Source organism: Ammospiza caudacuta, chromosome 14 (assembly GCF_027887145.1).
Source record: "Ammospiza caudacuta isolate bAmmCau1 chromosome 14, bAmmCau1.pri, whole genome shotgun sequence".
Lineage (NCBI taxonomy): Eukaryota > Metazoa > Chordata > Aves > Passeriformes > Passerellidae > Ammospiza > Ammospiza caudacuta.
In genome coordinates this window covers 10,094,423-10,119,500 of record NC_080606.1, presented here as the reverse complement: position 1 = coordinate 10,119,500, position 25,078 = coordinate 10,094,423, and the positions used below count along the sequence as shown (strand labels likewise).

General features: G+C 37.8%; 1 protein-coding gene across 1 annotated transcript in view; it reads right to left on the bottom strand.

Annotated features, from left to right (window-relative positions):
- TENM1 (teneurin transmembrane protein 1) overlaps positions 1-25,078 on the bottom strand; it is a 302,334-nt gene that overhangs the window by 225,387 nt on the left and 51,869 nt on the right. Inside the window, exon 2 of the mRNA XM_058814332.1 lies at positions 1,244-1,522. Within this exon, the coding sequence (XP_058670315.1) occupies positions 1,244-1,460 (217 nt within the window). The 5' untranslated portion in view covers positions 1,461-1,522. The remainder of the gene's footprint in view (positions 1-1,243; positions 1,523-25,078) is intronic.

Below are 25,078 nucleotides of genomic sequence, written 5' to 3'. Positions count from 1 at the left end.
TTACTCCCATGAATTACAGGTACTTTCAGACAACACCAGTATTATGGGTGTAACTTGAAGTACAATATCTGCAGTAAAAACCAAAAATGCTGCAATAGCTTTGTAGCACAGCTGTTCCAAATTTCACATTAATTTACACATCACAGAGAAGACAAATTTTCCGTCTTCAAAAAGCCTATTTTTCATTCCCTTGTAGAAAAACATAATTACTTTTATCTTCAGAAAAGTGAAGAAGGCTTTTCTGAGTAAGCAGCGAGGGCTTTGGGGGCAGGGTGTGTGTGTGATGTGGCTTGTTTGAGGATTTTGGGTTGGTTTGTTTTTAAATAAATACTTTAAGTTTTAGCTGAGAAGTACTGGCCACACTTTATTGTAATTTAACCACTTCCTTGAAGAGCAGGGAGTGACTGGCCCCAGAACCCTGCTGCTTTTAGCTTTAAGGGGACAGAACTCTCATTGCTTCTGACACACTGATTGCTACAAATATTCTCCCTGTCCCACCATCCTGCCTGGACTGGGGACAGAGCAGAAAGCAGCAGCAAAGCCCCTTCTGTGCTCATTGTGTACAAAAAGCAGCATGTGGGTTTACAGAGTCTGTCAGGAAATGCTGCAGTAAATTCTGCTCATTCCTTCCATTTCTTTAGTCTGTCTTTAGCTTCTGTCTCTAATCAAAGAGAAGCTTTTCCTAACTTTAGTTCAGCTATCATCATTGCTCAAATATTTGTCCTAATCATGCAAAAAGCTAAAACAGAAACTTAACTCTTGGGGTTTTTTTCCTACAATACGCTAATTAACTGCAGTTTTTAAATTACTCGATTATTTATATGATTAGAAATGTTAAGAGAATTGTTGTATCTGAATTAATTCACAAGCTTTGTAAGCACATGCAGAGATAGCCTGCAGCCTCAACATTGATTTTATAGCAAAATGCACCCAACATATGCAAAGGCAGTAAATAATTAATCACTCAACATTGTTAAAAAGAGTAGCTCCTACTAAAGAAAATATTTGTCTGTAGCTAGCATGTGATGGTTTCTAGAATACCAGTCAGTCCATCCTGCTAAAAATGCACTTCAAAAAAAAAATTCCTAAATTTCTGATATTACAGGATGATTAAAGCTAGGTAAAAAGTGGGTTGATACTATGAGACTTTAAGAATAAAATGTTTGCTCAACTCCTGATATTTTTTCATAGTGCATAATCAGAAAGCAATAATCATAATTAGTAGATAAAATAAATTATTTACCTTGCGTGGACTGGTCAATGGCTTTTCTTTTTCTGCTATGACTGTTATAGTTAAGTCTCAGCTCTTGGCTATATTCATTCAGAGTTTCTCTTGAGTCATAGGATTGCCTTTGCTTTCCACCATCTTCACTTTCATCTGAAGAACTTGAGTAGGTTAGATCCACCTCATGTTTAACTTTTGACAGTGGCTGGTAGGGCTTGCAGTCCATCTGCTCCATCTCTGATTAAATAGGCTCAAAGTCATGAAAAGAAGCAACTGGAATGCCTTAAGGATACAGTCCTAGAAAAAAACAATAATTCATTTCAGACATACTATATACTTTTAAATCAAAAAGGTCCATTTTTTAGTTACATAAACCAATTAAATTTCATTAATATCATTGTAATCCAGGAAAGAAACTGCACATGTCATGTTTTACTGTTTGGGCTTTTTAAAATAGAATTAAAAAAACAGCTACTTGAAGGAAGAAATCAAAACCAAATCTTAAGCACTGTCCTAAAAGACCAAGCAATAACTGTATCCTATATAAAAAATACATTACAACAACTTATATTTGATTTCAAAGATGGAACAGTTACTATTTCTCTAAAGGGATAAATATCCATATTAAGTGAAAACGACATTTTATGTCTTTTAAAATATGAAATCTAGAAAGCAGAAAGTTCACTCTTTTTAAGTATTCTCCTGTGACTTACATTACATCTAATCAAGAATAAGACTTCAGACATTAGAAAACCACCAATAATTTAAAAAATAAAAGTGTACCACATTGTTACTCCAGAAGAGCATGCAATCCTTCAGAAAACACCCTTTTCTTTTAGATTTTGAGGACATTTCAACAGGAAGAAGCTTCTACCCTGTTCTACAATCTCTTTTCTTCCCCTCTATCTCCCATCTGAATTTCTGCCCACACAGGGGCTACAAATATTCAATGGAAACTTCTAAACTGCATCTTGAGTTTTGTGTACGTATCTGTATAATGATGTTCAAATCCAATATCCTTAAAATCACACACACTGCAGCTGCAAGTGCAACTGAAGCACCTGTTCTGTATCCTTGCCTTCATTGAGCTGCTTCCATCACTAAATTTAAGACAAACTCTGGGATGAAAAAACAGGGATTGTGGCACAGCTTTTACAGCAGCATGGCTCATCAACTGAGACTCTGTTCAGTTTGGTTGTTTTTGTTTTCTTTTTAGATTAGCAGATATTAATAACCTAGAAAAACAAAGGTAACAAAAAAGGTGCCTGTAAACATTATTTCTAGAAGACAACAAGACCCCCATCGAAATTCAAAGAGAATTTGCTTAATTAGAAGGCTATTTCTCACAGCTTCTTCATTATTTTAAGGTCAGCAGTCGATGGAAATAAGTTTAATACTCAGTTTGATACAGGCCCGTTTCTCATCTGCCACAAGGACTTTAACCCTACACACTGCCAGCTGAGAGCATAAAAACAGAAGTGAAAACACACGAAAGGTAAACACAAAAACCCCACAAGAAGGCACTTCCAAGAGAGCTGAAGAGATGGCCAAGTTCTGAAACTGAATGTTTGAGACGCTCCTGGTGGTGCTGTGCAGTGTTCCAGAACCCCATCTCCTGCTTCTGCGTCCTTCCAATACTTTTGAAAGGAACAATCTCCTGAGCAGGAGTGGAAAACACTACACATGATGAGAAAAAGGAATAAGGCTTATAACATTGTAAGAGAAAAACAAAATCCAGACCCTCAGAACCCTTGTAAGGAAGGAGTGAGACAGCCCATTACAGCAGAACTAACACTGTGGAGTGCATGCCTTGCTTTCTTTGCTTTTTCCGGGTTTCAGGAGGTTATCTGGGGAAAGAGGTTGAAGGCATGTCTCTGCTTGAAACACTAAACCTCAGGGAGTCCGTCCAGCCCTTCAACCTGACACGGAACAGACCTTCAGAAACTAATGGCACCTGGATAAAGAGCTCTAGTATCAAAAAAACCCCAAACAAAAAAACAACTCCTATCTCCTACTCAAAGTGGGCTTGAAAGCACCTCAGTCAATACAAAACTCCCCAAGAGAGAGACAGAATCAAAGCTATGAACCAGGAGCTGCCAGACAGCAAGGCCAGCTGAGAGCGCATCATGGGGCTGCAGCCCTGAGCAGGGACTCGTGCAGTGGTTTGACTGCACTGTACCCAGCTGGTGATCAGCTGCTTCTGTACAAGGTTCCTACTAAGTAATACTTGCTTCTCCAAAGCTATTTGCTTAAATAATTTACTGTTATTTCCCAAGATTGCCTATTACTGGCAAAGTTCAGTGCTTGTTCTGAGAGTCGCTTTAATAGCGACAGAAGAACGCAAAGGGGCCCTGATTGCAAGCACAGAGTTGGCTTAAAAGATGAACTGAGGACTCTGTAGAAATGGCTACTGACAGGAAAAAGCCTTCCAATATATCCTGTCTGACAGAATAAATGGAGACAAAGCTACAGAAGCCAAAGGAAAACAAGGAGAAATTAAGGGCCTCTCTTAAGAAGATGCAGTAGAGGAGAAATAAATTTTGCCAGGAAGACAACAAGTGCAAGCAGCCTCGGACACAGGCACTGCATCCTGCTTTCAAAAGTGCAAAAGCACCAATCTGACAAATTTGGCTCATTACTCAAACAAACAAAAAAACCCCCCACAAAACCAAAACACAGAAGTTCCTTCTAAAAGATGCTGTGCATCTATTTTGTGGGAGGTTTCAAGTGATTTTTAACAAGTAATAAAAAATTATTATGATGCACAGAGACTTGTAAAACTTAAGTTATAGTAAACAACTACTTAAGGAAGATTTATTTGTATTCTTTTAAAACAAGGTTTAATAACCAAAGTCTAGCTTGGGAAGACAGTTTGTAGCAGGAATATATTTAATGATGTTAACCAAGACAGCAGAGAGACGAAATAATTTAATGTAAGCAATTAATATTAATTAAATATTCCATGTATTCTCTTTCACTGTGGTACTGTCATTGTGCTGCCTTCTTATGTAAAGAATGCGCATTTTCTCAATTGTAAACTAATGAAATACGCCCTTAAAAGCTATAATTTTCTTATGCCTTGTTACAGAAGGACAAAGATGATTAAAAAATACGAACATCTTCTGAATCCCCCACCACCTCACTGCCCCTGCTCAGGGATGCCACTGCTGCCATTGCTGCATGTGCCCACGTTTGCAGCAGCAGGGACAAGGCCCTGGCACATGTGCTGGCCATAGCTCAGATTTTCCCACTGCAGTTCTGACCACCAGCCACATCAGCACCAGGCTGGAATCCCCATCACCTTCAGCACACTCTGCACAGTCCAGAAAGACCCAGCATGAAGTTTTATACCCTTTGTGGTGGAAGGGTATGGACACAGATGTAATGCAGACACATCCCAACTCACCTACTCATTCACCACCTCAAGGAAGGAAACTTTCAGCTCACCTGCCCAACTCTTCCCTCCCCAGCCCCAGTGCGCCACAGCCAGTGGAAACTCAGCAGCACTGAAGGCTCACACAAGGACTAAAACACAGCACCAGAGCATGGAATGAGACAGGGAACTCTGGCTTCCTTTCACACGGGAACCAAGCTTGTGCTTCCTTTGTTTTTGCTTAGGGCATCAATGTCTCACAAACCCACAGACACCCAGGCCTCACATGAGAGCAGGTGATAAATAATTTTCAAGAACTGGAAAAACACTCATTAAAATTTTTCATCAAAAAATGTTTTAATGCATCAGAAACAACAAATTAAATATTCAAGTTTTTCCACAGTAAGAGATTCAGTTAAATTTAACAAATGATAGTATGGTACATGAACCTGAATTTAAACACTGGCAATCAAATACTTGAACTTTATTTCATATTTTGTTTGGAAAAATACAATACAGCAAGCAACTCAAAATGCTGAAATAGGGCAGGAGTATGAAGAATATTGCCTGGATGTTAACACAGGCTTCTTCAAATAATTGGCCCTCAAGTAACTAAGCAGAACACCCGGCCAATCAATATCAAGTTGACCTTGTCAGCAAAATGATAAAGTCTCATAAAAGCTTACAGTTCCTGTAAGTGACCTTTCTATAAGTGTCTAATGCTCTCCTCCTTCACAAGTAGCACTTCTTTGCCCTTTCCAACATTGTTCTGTTATTGAAAGGTTTCACAAAATATGTAATAAAAATACAACAGAAAAATATTACATGTTCATTATATACATAGACATATACATATGGAAAATATATATTTAGGCACTGAATAGCAGGTAATGATGAACCTTATTTTAAAATGGATATCATATGCATCTTACAGTCAATTTTGTAGAAGAATAAACAACTAATAACTTAAATTGACAATGAAATACCTTTGCAGAACATTCTATTGGACAGGAAAATACCACTCTTGAAGTAATGGAACTAACACAGACATATGTAGGACTTTTATGTATGATTTGTGCAGCCCTCTAAGTGCACACTGTACATGTTACTAGAAACTATTTTCACCTTTCCCTTACATAAAGATCCTCTCCCCTCAGCCCCCTACTTCGCTGTTCTGCTCAGATCAGCCTTCCTGCTCCAGAGCTCAGTAAGGTTGGGTTCAGTGGTTATGAGAAAGGCTGGGCTGGGACTGTTTGCAGTGCCCATCAGTGGAATTTGAGAACAAAACTCACCCTGTGCATTTACACTGCTCACAGGCTCTGTACTGCAGTACAGCGGCGCCCCAGAGATCACGTTACTGTAATAGTGCTTTCTATAAATTCTTAATAGGCTGCTCTGATAGGGTGCCCATTTAATGAACAAATTTCTGTAGTGATTACCCACCATCAGTCCCATCAAATCACCAGTGGCATACCCAGTTGGTTTCCAGTAAGCCCAGAATTATTTAGAGAGGTCAGGTTATGGCTGCTAATGAGTATCATGTAGCTGAACAGGGTCTTCCAGAAGTGCACAAGATCAAAAACATGAAAAAGTGTAACCTTTGTTGGCCTCAGCTAATCATTATGTTTAATACTCAGATATTCCAGACTATTTGGAATTAAAATGTAATGGCAATTATAATGCTAAAATACAACCAGGGAACTGTGCTTTCTCTCCTATGTTTCCTTCCTTTCAACACATGCCCTTATCTGAAAGCTACCGTTTGCTTATTGCCTTTTCAGCCCAGTAGTTTCTGAAAATGAACTGCTAAGCAGCAATATCAGCTCTGGGCTGCTGAAGGCAAAAAGAACAGCACCTTTATTCTGCAGGTCTTTCTGAAATACAAAACTGTAAAATATGAAAGGCAAAACAGAGCAAACACTCTTGATTTAAACCTTTGAGAAATGCGATACCAAGAAGAAAAGTAAAAACATTCTGACCTTGTACATACCTTCAAAAATTTACCCCTCAAATATTTGTCTAGAGATTATAAACAAACAAAGTCCCTTTAAATTCAATCTTACAGAACACAGCAAGGAAGATACCAGCTAAAGGAGCTGAGCAGCATTAGATGAGGAAGAAGTTCTGTTTCAATGTGAAACACCGAATTAGACATTACGAAGAAATAGAGAAAATCTGCCTAAGTCTGGAGGACAGAAGCAGATAATACATTTCAATGGAAGGTAAAATCTCATACTAAAATCAAGCAAGAATGCAATCCCTAGAAGATCAACTGACGAAACAGAATTTAAAAAAAAAAGATGAACCCAAAACCTACCAAAATTGATATGAACATTTTCTGTGGTTCATGAAGTATTAACACATCAAAAGATGTTTGAAAATTACATAGGGATATATGGATCAGTAGGTACAACATGTCCAGTGTTTGTCAGGGAATGAGTGAGATTGCAAAATGTTGAGACATTGTGTTATTCCTGCAGGTGGACTCCATAGCAGCTCTCAAGAACAGATGCACAGATAATAGATGACAATCTTAGAATATGTTTTTTCACATATCAGTCTAATTTAGATATGTAGATGCCAATCAGAGTTTTCAGGGCCATGCTATGGGTTTAACACACTCTCCAAAGAATGTGCTCTTTTAACTTGGATGGATTACACTGGCTCATAAATTTACATGTCATTGTGATAGATGCAAGCAGAATAAGGTTCATTTTCACATTTAATGATCTTCATTTAAAATTAGTCAAAGTCTAATTTAATTCTAGTAATTCAAAGTGCTGTCCATTACATCTCAAGTTTCAGAGAGCAAACACTGCAGAATAAAATTGTGAAGAAAGTCAGGTTGTTGCAGTATTTTGTGGCATATGGCAAGACTGAAAGTGATCTTAAAAACATATGTTATGTCAGCTACTCAACTGTGCTACAGAATTCTTGCCCAACACGTGCCCTTCACTCTGCATGGAGAACTGCCACTGACTGTAAGAATCACACAAGTCCCTAATGTTTTCTTCTGGAAACTCATTATCTGATTTTACTGAGATTCAAGCTCAAGTTCTATTTCTGTGGTACAAAGTACATTCAGGGTGAAATATCCTGGACAGGTTCAGAGTACCTCTGGAGCACAAAGTCTTTCTGAAGAGCTGTACTTTAAGAAACACAATTCCTAATTATATTGCAGAATAACTCCTAGTGTGAACATTTTTTCATTAAAAAAAACGGAAACACTGTGAACAGTTTCCTACCATCTCAACAGTTCAACTAAGAATGCTAAAGAACATGAAAATATCTGGGCTTAAGTAAAAGTAGCCAAATGCTTAAAATCTACAGATTTGATCCCCAACACATGGCCAAGTCCTTTACTGCTTTTTACACTTAATTCCTAACTGTATGGTAGGGACAATACAGGAAAGAGAGGAAGGAAAACTGGCCTGTATGAGAGTATAGTTGGAGACTACAGGAATAGATATTTCAAAACAGATCTCCCAGAACTGGTTTTTTCCCTCCAAGGAGGAAGTGTGGTCAAAGCTGTAAATTTCTTAGTAAAACACATTATAAGAAGATAGTAGAACTGAAGAAAAGGAATGTTCCTCCTCACATTCAAGAATGCCTGGGACAACTAAGCTCCCTTGGGCTGTACAGGTAATTTCCCATACACCCCAGGCACTTGCTTATACCAAACACATCCACATGAAATGTTGAAATTCTTGCCAGTGGAAGCTCAGCTTGTTCACCACTGTTGTAATTACTGCTCTATTGACAAGAGCATATTTTTGTATTGTAAGGACCTAATATTAGAATACTTCACTTAGTAGTAGAGTTCTATGAAAACACAGTAGAATGTTGTTTTTTTCTGAACTAAAGAGGCAAATACTATCAAAATATCTATATCTATACCTGTATGTGTGCATATATACATACCTACACTGTTCTAATTTAACTAACAATAATACAATAGTGAGGTGTACGCGCACTTGTGTACATGCAGGTAGGAAAAATGGAATGTTTCTTTCATCTAGGAGAAACTTTGGAAGGTAACTGTTTTAAAATACACTGGTGATTGGCAAATAACATTTGTATGTGACAAGAAAATTGAGCATGCTTTGGTTATTTTTTGATAATGCAAATTGGCATAGCCATCAAATTGAGATAATTATTGTCTCTTTTCCAACTGTGTGCCTAATTAAGAAGGCCCAGTAAGGCTTAATTAGCAAAAAAGCAATTGTTAAAATCAGGTTTAGCTGCTCAGAGATTACAAAAATTGAAAATTACATGTTCTGTATATATATTATTAAATTTTTGAGATACCAATTTAAATTTTGTATCACAATAAGCTTAGCACATGAGAATAATTTACAACACATGGATACCATGGAACATCTAAACCATAATTCAAGTATTAGATTATCACTAATACCAGGATACTTTGGCAATGCTGTTTTAAAACATTCAGCTGGCAATTTTTTCATCATGTTCACTTCCCCTGTTTTTAATTAGAATAATGCAAGTCTTCTTTAAGCAAACTAGACATTCACCAGAGTATTTATGGACTACCAAAGCATAAAAACAAGTCTCATCATTGTCACATTTGATGAGACAAAGGATTTCATCAGTTGACATCACAATAAACAAATTTTCCTGGTAGATTTTTTCTCCCCCTGGGGATTAGGAGTTGTTGTGGTAGATCTCACGGGGCCTTAACAAGTTTCATTTCCCTTTTCAAAATTAAAAAAAAAAAAAAACACCTACTAAAACTCTCTGAAACAAAATGCTGACACACATCAGCTCCCTCCCTCCAGGTGAAATTTCCTAGCAGAACACAATGTTAAATATTAACAGCATCTCTTTAGCGCTGCCCACTTCTCAGATTTTATGTGGCATGTTCATATTTAGATTCATGACCTTTTTGGGGCAATTTAGTTTTTGCTACATTCTAGATTCCTAGAAGCAGCACTGATTCAGCAAGTTGCTTTATTTCCAGTAGAGGCTCACAACGTTGGTGCACTTACAGAAGGCAGAAGAGCTATACCTTAATGTCTTGCAAGATTGTCAATTAAGTTATCACAGCAGCATGAAGAACTTTTATGAAAACATCATTATTTACTGCACACATAAAGCAAACTTTTCAAAATAGTTTTCTTAACTTCTGTTCTTCTAACTCTGGGAAGAAACACCATCAAGTATTAGCAGTTCTGACATCACTCACTAAGTTAAAACTTGAAAAGCTTTTCAAGCATTTCAAGTACTTTTTGCAGGAAGATCTGACTACTGCCTGACCACAGGACCAACATCTGCTTCACCTTCATCTGAAGCATCACTCAGGTTGCTATCCCTGTGAGTGACACCATCATGCCTGAGAAGTGATCTTTCTGTTCCTTTTCTTTTTGCTTTGATGTCTGTCAAAGTATTCAGTGTCTTCAAGTGCCATTGTTCTGACAAGCAGACCCTCCCAGTAGACTTGTACTATATCCTGTGACTCCCAGAACTGCTATTATTTGAGCTGGTGTCAGATTGATTTTCTTTCTGTTCATGATAGTGCTATGATCTTGCAGAGTTGAAATTACTGCTGATTTATGCCTTGATGCAACCCCTTGAGAACTGGCTTGTATCAGCATGTCACCTATGAAAAGGTACATTTGAATCCTCTGAGATCCTTTTAGTGGAACCTTTGTTCTCATTTCAATAGAAAATCCTTTGTAATGAATGTTTGCTAGAAATTTCTCCTGCAAGTACCAAGAGTCTTCTGTAGTGCAAACTGGAAGTACATTATGCATCCATCCACTGTCACCAGTCTGTGAAGCCTTCTTGGCAGAGATTATTTTAAGCTGTCCATCCAAAACTTCACAGTTTTTGCAAATTGATTATACCATTTTCTTCAGTACTCTAGAAGAAAATGCAGGTAGGGCTGGCACTGAAGAATGGGGGTATTTCCCAGCTCAGCGGCTCAGCTACATCTGGGAATGCAACAGACTACAAATACAAATATGCCTCTAGTGTGTTTGTGGAAGACTACTGCCTTTTATAGCCAGGCCTTCTTTTATTTAGACTTCAAAACAGCAAAGATAATTATTCTTTAAGCATTGTTCACATTTTTTACATATTGTGCCTATTAGCATCACAGTTTTTGCACTCTTGTCACAAGTAGCCTCTTGATTACATCTTTGCGAGCTATTTTTCAAAAAATTAGGGAAATAGTGTCTTCTGTAGAAATACACAATCAGGGAGGCACTGATCTTACATTTAAACAATTCTAACAAGAATTCTAAACAATTCTAAACTGCAGTTGAAATAATCATCCTGCTCTTACCATCAATCTCCAAAATACAAATTTTCATTTTTTTTACTGTTGGTAGAGCTGTTTGCCCATGCCTTCTGTCAGTGTAAGTCCTTCTGGAACAGATACTGGCCTTTCTCCTACTTTGGGCTGCACTATCCCCAAAATCCTTCTCAAAAGGGACTGAGCCAGTCATTTTCTTTTTGGAAACTAGTCTTATGCAATAACCAATTCCAGTTCAAAAGTAAGTAAGACTTTGCTGCAACAACTTCTTCCCACTAAGCGAGAGCAGAGGTGTGTAAAAATCAAGCATGCTTCTGTTTGAGTGTTCCAGGAAGATGAACCTTCAGAAAAAATCAATAGCCTCTGAATCCCAGTGACTGCCAAGGAAGAATGGTGTGACTACAAGCACACCATGGGTACATACAACTGGGAAAATTAAACCATGCCACACTTCTGTTTTTAAATTAAGTCCTCAAAATTCTCAGCTACTTCAGCTCTTCTACATCAAATACATTACTACCACTATGACCACCCTACTTGGCAAGAACAGTGTCCTTAGCACTGGTACAATGACTCCTTTTAGATCAGCTTCCTTTCTTCAGCTGAGAAGTCACAGCAAGGAGAGAGAGAAGGATGAGACTAAAATGTGACTTTTGTCTGCTGCTTTTATGTATGTGTACACACACAGGAACACATATCTTCTATACTAGCTGCATTAAAAAAAATAGAATCATTATCCTTGAGGATAACAATTTTGCCCCTGCTAATTCTATTTACATTGGGAGCACTGTAGTGTACATTTAATGTGAAACTGTGTTTCTCTCATGAGCAAGGAAAATGTCACTTTCCTTTCCCAAAGCACCAAAAGACTCCTTTTACTGTCACAGAACACAATTATATGTTAGAGCTCTGCTGTCTCTTTCCAGCCAACAAGGCAAGAAAATGACCTTTCTTTAACCTATGGATGAATTGCATTATGTTTGGTTCAGTGGATATCCTTTTTTTATATTCTCCCACATCAAAAACATCCACATACTGAGGTTATGAAACGGGCACCTGACTTGCACATCTGCCAATGATTTCATTTTTTCCAAAAAATTTTGAGTGTTAACTCTCATCTCCCATTTCATATCCTAGTTTGCAGCATTTGTAAATACCTGAAAACACTCAAAGCTGCAAGGGCACTCTGCCAGCAGAATCTAGTTATTGGCTGCTGCATTTTGCCCAATGACACAACCATGTAAAAGGTCAGGAAGAAATCTGCCACCCACACTGACTGTGTGCCTGTCTGTGACCCTGTGCACAATGACAATGCCCTGAAACAGTCCCCATCTTCCTTCCCCATTCTGTGAAGCAACCTGCATTTCTGCACTGTCTTCATTTATGGGCAAGTTGGTAATGAAAGGAGAGACATTCTCAGATCCGGTACCTTGACTGTGCTGTGGTTTATATGCACAAGATGCTGGAGGGGAGCAGAAAAATGCAGCTGTGACATTCTTACAGTAAGTCAGTGCTCATCTGCACAAGACAGCAAGTCAGCAGGGGAGGATTTTTGAACGTAATGCTGAATGATAAATATCATTCTGGACAAAATTATGCCATAGAGCTTCACAGAGTATTTAGAATATTTTTAAAATTAAGAAAGTTCAGAGACAAAAGAAAACCATAAAAATCAGTACTTACACACATAACTTATATCACAAGTAGCTACCTAAATAAGCTCCCCTAGAAAACATCTGGCATCCCTGCTGACTTGGAGGCAATTCTAAATACACATTTCAGTGCTTTTAGGTGAAGAGGAGCTCCAAGGTTCAGCAATTTGTTATATGACAGGATTTATGTCAATTGTTATTAAAGATGACTCATATTAATATAAGTGCTCTTATTCTTCTTATACAAGAAGAAAAGTTGTGTAGCCTAAGGAAATCTTCCTAAATGCTGCCATTTTACCAGCACTCTCTTGTAAATGGAGATGTGCACCAGAGACAGCCTGGAAACATACATTAACCTTGTGAAGATCATCGTTCTCTTAAAAGCTTATGTCTGATTTTCTGCTATTACATCACACTGAAAATGGAAGTACCCAACGTTCAAAACAAAATGAAACAGTCATTTTTGTTCTGTAGTTAAAGAAATCTTTGTATACGGTCAAAGACCAGTTTAAGATCCTTTTGGAATTCACTGTGAAGTAAGGATAGGATCTCCATAAAAAAAGACATGAGAAATGTCTCTGAAGCAGACCAAATAAAACACAGCTTCACGTGTACCTGTAGCAGCCTGTGAAATTAAGGAACGGAAGTGCACTGTTCAAGATGAAACAAAAAAACCCCCAGCTAACCAATGAACCACATCAAAAAACCACAACAAAACCAAATGAAAAACAACCCCAACCCCAACCAAATTACTGCAGCTGCACAGTGTGATCCTCTTCATACAAGGACAAGTCTGCAGATTCTCCCAGAGCATAAGTTCTGACACAATCGCTTATTAAGCACTCAGCTCTTGAGTGGTGGTATTTGTCTGTGGTTTTTACAAACACATGTAAAACTTCTGGCTTCAAAAATACTGCAAGAAGAATAATTTTGAACTATGCAATTTCTTTTACCTCCTAGAAAAATGAGAAATTCCTTACATACATACTTATATTTTTATACCATATCCTTATAAAGTTACAAGGAACTCAAATCTGTAGTCCAAACTATAAAGACTAGCAGGAAAATTTGATACCAAAATCATCAACAGAAGGCCTATTCCTCATTTCAGCTTCAACAATTCCCAAACATTATTAAAAGGCTTTCAGCTGTTTTCATCAGGACTGAAGACCTAATCACAGTTACATAAAAATCCAACTCCTATTCCTACTCCTACACATAATTCTTACAACAGCCAACCTTGAATTACACATGGTGATGCTGCTGCCAGACAACCAAGGATAAAAATGAAGTGGCTCTGGTTCATGCACTGTTCTATGGGGGCTTTTTTGAGAGCAGCAGAATCTGGACACAGGGTGAAATCCCAGCTGGAGCACTTGACAGGAGAAACAATCATCAGTGGCTTCAGCTGATCTATATTAACTGATTGATTCCCATTTTAGGGAATGGGTCATTGAAAGAAAACAGTGAACTTGTTACTGGAAATTGCTGAATAGTTGGAGGAAGGAAAAAAGTAGATTAAAAGATAATTAGTTTCAATTTTATTTCTGCAGATAATAGAATATTAAAATAGAAAGCTAAAACCAACTAAAAAAAATTAAGCTATCGACATGCCAAGTTTTATGTAACTGATATTGTTGCCTACTGATTCAATTACAACACTTAATTCCTTTAAATAAATTTAAGGATGAGCACACTTAGAGAACTGGACCAGGAATTCCAAGGATCAACAGAACCATTTGCATGTATTACTACATTCAATACCATGATGGCCAGTGGGTTATCTCTAACAGAAGAACACAGAAGTATTTATATTTTGATTTCCCCCAGTTTAATTAAGACATTTTTTAAAAGTTGCTTTGCCTTTAATTCCTAACATATTTATTCTTCTTCAACACATTTATTTCAATTGATTTCCAAGTCAGTTCCACAGCCCAGGCATTATTTTCTAACTCAAACCCTACATTTGAAAAGCCAGCTCTCAACACCACAGCCATGTGCGTGACTTGCTGTGAAACCTCCTCGTTTAACACCTAAAACTGCAGGGATCAAGGCATGGTTTTTTCCCTTTAGCCCTTGTGAAACTTTTTTTGTCAAGTGACATACCAGGAGTCTTGTAAAATCTTGTAAATTACCAAGGTATTTTGTTCTTTAAAATGGCAATCCTAAGCCTCCTGCTTAAATACAGTGCCTAGGAAATTGGTAGGGGTTCACAACATTGCAACACCAGTACCTCGGCAAAACCAAGAAAAGAACAAATAAACTAGTTGCTACTTTAGTGGGGAACAAGATAAATTTTTATACCTTACAGAGAAAACACAAATTGCAGCTGCACTAACCAGACACCACCCTGTAGGAATGTGAATGCTGTCGTAGAGTTTTCTAATTTACTTTGGAAAAATTAGCTCATTAAGATTGAAAAACTGAAAAGTTACAGAATTAAGGTCATCCTCAATATTATCCTCTTAAACATTTTAATGTGAATTCTGAGCAAATAGAGTGAAACTGCCAGAGCTGCAATTCTCACCACTTCATTGACTTTTAAAATTAGAAATACTTTTCTTATTTTTTTTTAATTTTCTGGGGTGGGAGCACACATTCTTCTAAATCTGAATTACTTCTAAAGATTTACATGCATTCCTCTAAACCTCAGTGGGAGCTGCAGTGACACACAGTACCATAAGTGACTTTAAACACAAACTTCATGGATTTAGTAATGTAATCTGGTCATCTCTGCTCTGCAGTTCAAATAACAGAACCATTACACTGGGAGAAACACTGAAAAAAAGTCTTATTAGCAGCTTGAGAAGGTCCATTTTACAACCACAGATGTTTTGAGGCTAAACTACTTCAATAACTTGGCTTTAAGTCAACTTAAGCCGTATTACAGTTCAGAAGTAATTCAGATAACAAACTATTAAGTGAGTTTGGAAATAAAAATCCTCCTCGATCCATTCAGTAGAATGAAAGTAAGAGACAAGTGAATACTTCAGTGAAAGTGCATGGCACACAAGATGTTAAACAGTGATTTAAGTATTTGCTTTTTCTCGGTAACATTCAAATATTGGTGCACATTGATCACTAATTAATCAGTTGACCAAAACACCAGGTAAATTTATCTCCCTGATGAGTTTAAACATAAAAGAAAACATGAGAAATTGAATTCTTATATCATAAATATCTTGGCTGAATTTGGAATGTAATCAACATTATCATATTTACTGAAAGTTAAAGACTTAAATTAATGAGTACCATGTGTTTATCTACCAAATTTCGACTTGCTAATCTAGTCTGATCATCATTTTCCAAGTTAAATGGTTATGAGAAGTGCTCAATGAATGTTTAATAATGATCAAATGACTTTTTACAGCAAAACAAACAACCCAAACTTAACACAGAACACCTTTTCAGTAGCACATGAAAACAGGAAACAGACCTGCCAGAGATACTGATGTTCATAATAAAAAGTAACCCATTAGGATACATGTGTGCATTTCCTGCTATGACATGATAAGAAAGCAACACATCTGAATCTGTGCGGCTGAACTGAAAAATATTAGTTTGGATTTTAGCTAATGGATGAGAATACTCAAATTTAAAAAAAAGTTAAAAGGCGACAATAAACATATTTCTGAAAAGTCATCTGAAACATGAAACATTCATGTAAAAACTGAACCATTCTGCCCAAGAGAAGTATCCTGCTCAGAAAACATGGATTGATTGAGAAAAAGCCTGAGTAATGATAGCAAAATATGAAGAAATTTCACTGCCCATTTCCACTGACAGGGTCAGCAATGTGGGGACATTGGTACTGCACAGCCTGCATCGTGTGGTCCTTTTTCTCAGGTCTGTATTTTTTCTAAAAATATAAACTGAAGAAATAAAGAACAGTACTCCTGACTGTCGGGTTTTCCAGTTCAGTATCCAGACCTTTATATTCCCAACCCATTAAAGATATTTCTGATTAAGCCATATTAAGCAGTGAACTCCACAGTTGGTTTCGATTTTGTAATTCAGCGTTCTTGTAGCAGGATTAGGTTGATCTCAGCAGAAATGCACAGATTCCTGAGAAGTTAAGGTCTGCTGGATTTAAAATAAATAAATGAAGGACTCCAAGTTAATAATCAGAAAAACCTAATCAGATTAAGGTTGTGAACTCTGAACTACCACAGTGCTTTCCAGCAGCTTGGTGTGCTTAATTCACAAATGGATAACTCAATACAAAGAATTTCTATAAAATATTTCCCTGCAAGACACTAAACCTATCATTTTGGCAAAGGAAACAAACATCTCTGCTACAGCTAATATGATATTTAACAAAGATCTTTAGGCGAGCGATCAAGGCTGCATTTAAAAATAACATTTGTGCCCATCAAAAAATTATTCCCATATTACCTATTCTTTGAATTACCTTTTACGTAACATTTTCAAGAAAATATTCAATATATTTTAAGAAAATATGCCTTCTCCTTTATCTATCCTGAGAGTAATGGGACTAAATAGCACAGAGCCATTTCAAACCACCATTTCATTACAAGTGGCTTGGTTCACATCAAGTATGATGTAACTGCCTTATTAGCAAAGGTCATCCTCATAGTCCAATATTATTTGGTACATTTTACTTGTCAGTTAAGCTTGGATGAACACATACAGTTCACAGATTGAACAAGTTGTGCAGATGTTTCCTATCAACTCCTGACAAATGAGAGATAGCTAAGGACATATTCTTCACAACTACAAGGAGAAATTAAAAGTCCGACATGGAATTCAACTTAAGTCTGCAGCTAAGAAAGTGCACTTTCCATTCACAAATAAGCCATTAATACATGGCATTTGCTGTAAAGTTTCAGAGCCCCCTCAATAGTCTAAACTTATGTTTCTATTTATTTTAAAATAAATACATAAAACTACAGATCCCTGAATTTTTAAGTATGAATCTTTTCTAACATCATGATCCCTGTTTGACTTTCTACACCTCTGAAAAATCTTCTCTGATTTTCCTGCAGCTTAACATGCAGTGTCTCCTTGTTTACTCCCAGCCAAAGTGAACACTTGGAACATAGGATAATGCTCCAAATTTCAGCCCTCACAGTCTGCAACAGAGGGTAATTTCTATTCCTGCTTCATCTGAATGATAGCATTGTTAAGGTTGGATAAAGCTCTCAGATCATCCAGTCCATCCATTAACCCAACACTGACATGTTCACCACTAAACCATGTCCCCAAATGCCACATCTACACATTTTTTGAACACTTCTAATGACTGTGATTCCATAATTTCCCTGGGCAGCCTATTTCAAAGACTGACCATCTTTTCAGTTAGGAATTTTTTCCTAATATCCAATTTAAACCTTCAGTGGTGCTACTTCAGGTCTCTTGTCCCATGACTTATTGCTTGGGTGAAGAAACCAAACCCCACCTGGCTCCATGCTCCTGTAGAGAGAGGAGGCAGCTATTGAGAGAAATAAAGTTCTCTCTGAGCCTGCTTTTCTCCAGGCTGAGTCCCTGCAGTTCCCTCAGGTACTCCTCATCAGATTTTTGCTCCAGACCCTTCCCCAGTTCCAGTGTCTTTCTCTGGACTGAAGGAAAAAAGTGACAGGAACTCTTTTGCAGCAGCCCCGAGATTTCCCTCAGCCCTCTGCAGAACAGCACTCCCAGCCAAGACATCCCAGGCTGGATTAATTTGCAGCAAAGCAATATGCAGGAAATTAAACTGTGTTTGTCATGGAAGATAAAACATGCTCATCCATTTTACTGCACACCTCCATAATATGAGAGTTTATCCATGAGCTAACACCGATAAATACTGAAAAGAACCCTAATTTAGAACAAATGCTGATTGCTTGAAAGAATGACACACAACTGAACACATGTATATGTGACTTTGTGGCTATGTTAACAATATTTCATTAGTCAATGTTTTTCCCGAACTATAAAGCAGCACTCACATTTATCCATTAGTTTTTCATGGAAGTACTCTGAACATATATTGGGCAACTTCTAATTCATTTTCACTTGTCTTCTAAGACAAGAACTAACCCATTTTTCTTTAGAACAAAAGAACTGTCTAAACAAAAAACTGTAAACTAGACAGCTTTTTATTCTCCATAATATTCATATTTCACCACAAGTAACATATTTAATGCCAACGAGCATATGCTTAATTTCTAAATCAAAGTGTTTCACCTCTCCAGTACAATCAATAGGGAGCTTCTTGGTACTGAGCGTATTTTTGAAAACCAGTTTATGCAGTTGTAAATATATAAATATTGCCTTAATTTCCCACTGTTCATTCTATCCCCATGAAAATTAGAGATAAACTTGAAATGTGCAGACCAGACGCACTGACTCCTTCGTTCATCAAAGAACTGCCACTGACAATGGGATCACACATTCTAAGTCACACAAAAGCATCAGCAGCTTTAGATTCCTTTGATAACATTTATCCTTTGTTGGTTTCTGAACAGCACCCATTACTTTATAACACCATGGTATTATCAAAGCCTGTAAGACCTATTCTACCACAAATAATACACTTTGTTCATGCCAGTCTCATCAGAAGGAAGAGACCTTCACTGTGTTTGGGAAAATATATTATAAACATCTACATGAAGTTTAAATTTCTATCAATAGGTGGCAACACTGTTATGTGTAACATATGAAGCACATGTTTATGTACTTCATGTGCCCAGACAATTTCTGTACCCCTCTAGCACATTTTGCCCATATTGCTTCATTTTGTTTTAAATGTCAACTGACACCCTTTTCCAACAACATAAAACCAATTTACTTTGTGTGCTTTTTATAGAACATACGTATGGATTAACAGGATATTTTAAATTATTTTAGTAATTCTCCCTGACAGACTGCAAACTGTGCTAGTGGGATCAGGAGGCTGATGTGTACATTTGGTAAATGATCAATATGATACCATGGTTGCTCCTTGGGGACCAACAGATTTTTTAGGAACACTGAGGAGTTGCTCTTGCTCCTGGTGAGGCCCACATGGCTACCAGGGCACTTCAGGAATTTTAGGAACATTGAACCTTTTGCTTGTTTGTCATCACAAACTAATTTTATATTGCAATGTGCAATATAAAATCAGAAAAATTCCAATTGTTTGAATGCGAAGCTTTAGACACGGTGATTTGTTTAGTGTGTCTTATGTTGAGTTTCACATCCTAAACATGTTGGACACGTGCACGGGGAAAAAGGATTCTGGTTGGTGATTTAAAATTGCTACTTCACAGAAGCTCCTGAGCTCCTGTCAGGATATGAGATGCAGTCGAGGTCAGAGGAGCTGCCACAGGTAATGGGAAACAGAATCTGCCCCTCCTGCCCCATCCTGGGCTAGAGCACGAGCAGGTGTCCCCTGGCAGATCACACTGTGCTCACCAGTCAGTGAAACCAGAGCTCTGCTAAAGCTGAGGAATCTTCACACCAGCTCAAAGCACAATGGAATAATTAATTCACTTTCCAAATATGTTTTTGTAAGCTTCTATCACACCGAACAAGAATAGCTCTGGAAGGCCTAGTGCTACTAAACCCACATTTCTATATACAGTGTTAGTCCACAGAGAAAAGCTAAACCTTCAAAGAGGCAGGATTATACAATGAGATAGCAGCACAAAACACACAGATAGACTTTTGTTATTTTCTGAAGTACATTCATCTCCATTTTCAGTAGGAGCTTTTTTTTTTTAACTAAAGAAAAATCCAACTGTGTATTCCCAACTGATAAGAAATGAATTTGGGTGTCAATGCAACAGGAAAGCTGTAGGAATTTTGATAAAAGCTCTTTCTGGTGGGGGGAAAAAAGGCATCAAAAAGGTTATGTTGGACAATATTTCAGGTACCATGGTTACAGCTGCCCAGAGAAGGCTTCCTGTGTTACTGCTCTTTGGATGTTCCATGAATTTTCTGTTTAACAGCAATGTCACATGCTGGGTATGGCTCAGATATCATAAAAGCAATCTACAGATTACTTGGATAACATTCAAAGTGATATCATAATTTAAACTATTCCAAGTGTTTTGAGGAGACTTAAAGTCAATCAGGACTAACATTTAAAAACTGCACAAACTCTTTTACAAAGCTATGCACATAAATACTGTTGTGTCTCAATACACACAGCATTTATTCTTATGGGAAGCACCATCTTGGCAGTACCACCAAACTTCCATGGGAATAGAAGGAGTGTTATTCTAAGAGAATATGAATAAACAAACTGAATGTGTTTTTAATGATAGCTTAATGTAAGCATCTCCAGGTTAAACAAACTGAACTCAAAATATGCATATGTATATGTGGCAGCAATACTCAGATTTAAAACAGCAGTCATTACTTATCTTGTCGGTTTAATTTCCAGCTGGTGGGAAATACTTGGTTTATTGAAAAAAAACCAACAAGCAATTTCAGATTTAAATTTTTTCCTTCCTCTCTCTCTGCTTTCTACTTATTCACCTGTATTTTAAACATGGCTATACACGATGCACATCCTGAGATGGCAGCATTTCAATAACAGTAAATCAGGCTGCTGTGCTTACTGAAGTTATTTTCATGTTTGCAGATGATGAAAAATGATGTCTCTAGGACTGCAATCCACACTACTTTGGGAAGGCAAACACACAGCCTTGGTACTGCAGTAAGCTTTGGGAAAATACATTTGTCATAGGGAAACCATGGGATTTCTTGCAGTCAAAAAGGCTGCAAAATTCCTCCCATTCCTTGTGGAATCAATTCAGATTTATACAGTTTAGGCTGGCCATTTGTTTATTTACTGCCTCCTGGGCAAAACACTGTGCCAAGAATCAGTATGCAGGATGAGACTCATGTACATTTTCCACACACAGACACATTTGTGTTCTGCTCATCTATCTCACCCTCACAGCATAGGCAGATCAACATATCTATATACACCTTCCCAGAGAGCTGTTAGTGGTGATTTATGAAAAACATGCAGTAACTACTTATTAAGGTAACCCTAACAGGTTTATCATTCATAAAAGCATACTAAATTCACCATATGTTTGGAACTATTTACTCCATCCTCTCTGTTTAAGTTCTTCCCTGCAGAGTAATAATTATCATAACCCAGTGATAAAACTAGAAAAAAAGATTGCCAGTATCTATGCAGAAAAGCTCAAAGTGTAACTCATCAGCATCATAGATCAAATAAAAATACTCCTGTAGAGCAAATCCTCACAAAGAACCACATGCATGTGCTGACTGTAATTTGCTCATTAGTTTACAGAAGAATCTGAAGTTCAAGTGTGCTAGAAACCTACACAATGTCTCAAATGCTAGCTGTTGCTTTCTAGCTTTTAGTTATCTGAAAATGTACAAAACATTGTATCATTAGACAGCTCTTCATAGGCAATCTACCTCAAGATGCTCCTGAGAGTTCTTCTAGAAACAAAAATGGCAGTAATTTACACTAAAAAAAAAAAAAAAAAAAAGCAGCAAAGCTTAGTAAATTGAGCATTTTTGCCTTTTTTTACCCCAGAGTGTTCCAGGAACTGATCAGATCTGCTGTGTCTCGATTTCTGCAGGTTGCCCACACATTTTAGGGGGGAGAAGATGGGCAAAATAACCCTGCAAGTCTGCTGTTGATTTTATAGACATAAAAGTTGTTAGGTAGTTGAGAAATACAGAAATCCGTAACAGAATTTGGCATAGCAAATATCCTCGGAGGGAAAAATCCTGATTTGCATTGCCATTTTTAGGCTGACGTAATGAAGAGAAAAATTGAAAATTTTCTTCAAAAATATCATATTATGAAGTATAGAAGAAACATCCCCCAACGGGAAGCCCTGGCAAAACAATTCCAGTTAATACCTTGACTCCACTGAAAAATGTAAAATTTGTTTTCCTCCAAAAGCCTTGCCATACACCTCAGAAATGCTTCATCCTTCACTGATGCACTGCCATCTCTGACTGGAAAGACAGTTTTACTTAACAGTGGGTAAAAATACCTCCCTCCTTTTAAAACTAAAGAGGAAGGACAACACACCCATTAAGTTAAGTCAGTTTATACTAAATATATTAATGTTACAGAAACCACAAAGTGTGTTTTTTAACACTTCTAACAAAGAGTGTGACATAGGCAATGGTCATGTAAAATACACAGAAGTCCTAAAAATATGCATATAACACTCACATGTGTATGTGCAAGGGCAGGCATAGAGAACAGGTCTGGAAATAGAACGTCAATTATCATACCTTGAACAGAAATAGCAGTGTGAAGTATAATCATCCTAAAATAACACATCCTGGGGGGTGGGGGGAGGAACAGAATTACTCTATAAAAATGAGTATATCTTGCAACAGCACACAGCATTTCCACTGCTAACTCCAGTATGAATTCCTTACAAAAATGCCATCAACAATCCTGCTATAGTAACTCTCTGGAGTTAAAGGATGTGGCAGCTCAGATTTTACAGAGCCAAATCTCTTGAGGGGAAGGGGAGCGGGGGTGTTGAAAAAAAGAGAAAGAAACAGTATTTCTGTGCAGTTTCTAATATGCTGAAGTGATTCCATGCTGACATAACTGACTTGCCCTCTTAGTCCTTTTCAATTTGATTAGGATAGCAAGGTCTGCTTTTACATGGTGTTTAGAAATAATCACAGCTAGAATTCACTTGATGCACCTTGCATGCCAGATTGTCAAAGGCACTAAAAGTTTAATTGACAATAAAGATAATTTCATTGCCTTACATTTATATGGGCCCTTTCACACAGAAGGATCCCAGAGGCACGGTTGATTTCCAGGTACCACTGGACTGGAAATGTGATTGCTGTTTGCTGCCACAGAGCAAAAGAGCTACAACAGAGCACACAAAATGAAATCACCACCCATAAGGTCAGAATTCTCCTCTCATTCTCTCTCCCCACCCAGACAGCCTTGTTCCTAGTTAACAACCAGCTTAGACAAGCAAAAGTAAGATTAAACATTCACCCTTTTTGACTCTCCATTCATTCTCCTTGATGACTGGAAGAGAATCCAGGTTTGAAAGATGCTCCAGCCCTGCCTCACTGTAATTTGATCACCCAGCTGCTCTGAAGCACACATACTGAGATGAAGAGATTTTCAGGCACCAGAGTGACAACCTGGCCTGGGTTTCACAGGACCTGGGTGAATTAAAGGCTGCCCCTCAGATGTCACCGTTGTGGTGTCTGGAGAGGATGGCAGAGCCACAACACCTCAGTTCCCTCCCAACTCAACCTGTCCTCGTGCAATGGAGAGCTGCAGCTGAACTCCACTGATTACAAAAAATTTGAAAAAGCTTCTCAAAAGCACAGAACCTCTCCACATACAAAAAAAAGTGCAAAATCATCTGCACACGATCAATGCATCTTCAAGCTGATGGAAGAATAATGACTGCCTTGTCTCTCATGACTGAAATGATCACTGCCTCAAACAGGCAGGAGCAGGGGCAAACCTTCTCTCCCTTGTTTTTCAGGACAAAGTGAAAACGGAGACAGTATCAAGGCATTCTGAGTGTTTCTAACTAGTGCCTGCCAGCAGGCTGCCATTCAGAAAACCACAGTTCAGGCACAGCCTGATGACCAGCCACTCTCCTAGAGCCTAGTAAGGTCAAGATTCTGCTCAAGGCATGAAGGAAGAAATCGCCTCAACAACAGTGATGCACAACTCTCTGCAGTGATGAATAGTAAGCAGACATCTGTGCCCATCCTCCTAGACTTCCCTACAGCATTTAGCATCGTGGATCAGAGAGATGGCAAGGATCCAAAGAACTGCACTGAAGTCATTTAAGTCCTTTTTGAAGGCACACACAAAGTAGGGATGCAAAAGGCAATCTCAGCAGTGCAAACCTCTCCTCAGAGGACTGACAAAGACACAGCCTCTCCATTTGTATTCACAACAATATAGACTCAAGCAACAACACACAAATGGCATTGAAGCCAAAGTGGTGCTTATCTCATGTAAGCATAAAGACATCCCAACCCCCGATTTTGTAATATTTAGCTGAAATCAAAACTAGACACTGAATCTGAACCCAGGCTCAGGCAAAGATGAAACACTGAAGAAAATGCAAACGTCAGCCCTACAACTGAGGGCACATTTCATTTCATCACAGGCACTGATGCTTGGCCACAGCCATTCACAGTTTCTGCATTCCTCATGATTCCTTATTACCAGTGGGGACTGGTTCAAAGGGGTGTTTCTAGTTCTCTTAGTCTCATCACTTAGCAACATAGAGTATTTTCTATAAATCACTAAAGCCAGCCTAATTTCAGGCAGAGTAGGAAACCTTCCAGGAAGAGCCCCAGAAAAGTCAGGACTTATTAAATTAGGCATCAAACAATTTCATTTTAACTCTCAGTTTCCTGATTTGAAGAAGGAGTTACTTTTCTAAGCTCATGATCTTGGCCTCTGTCATTAAGAATACAAAGAGGGCAAGGGGCATACACTCATTTTTTCCCCACATTTGCAGAATAGTGTAACAAAATACATAATAATCTTATATATTTTTTAAAATGTTCATTAAGATTGACAGATTTCACCCCACATCTCTAGCTGCTAAGCC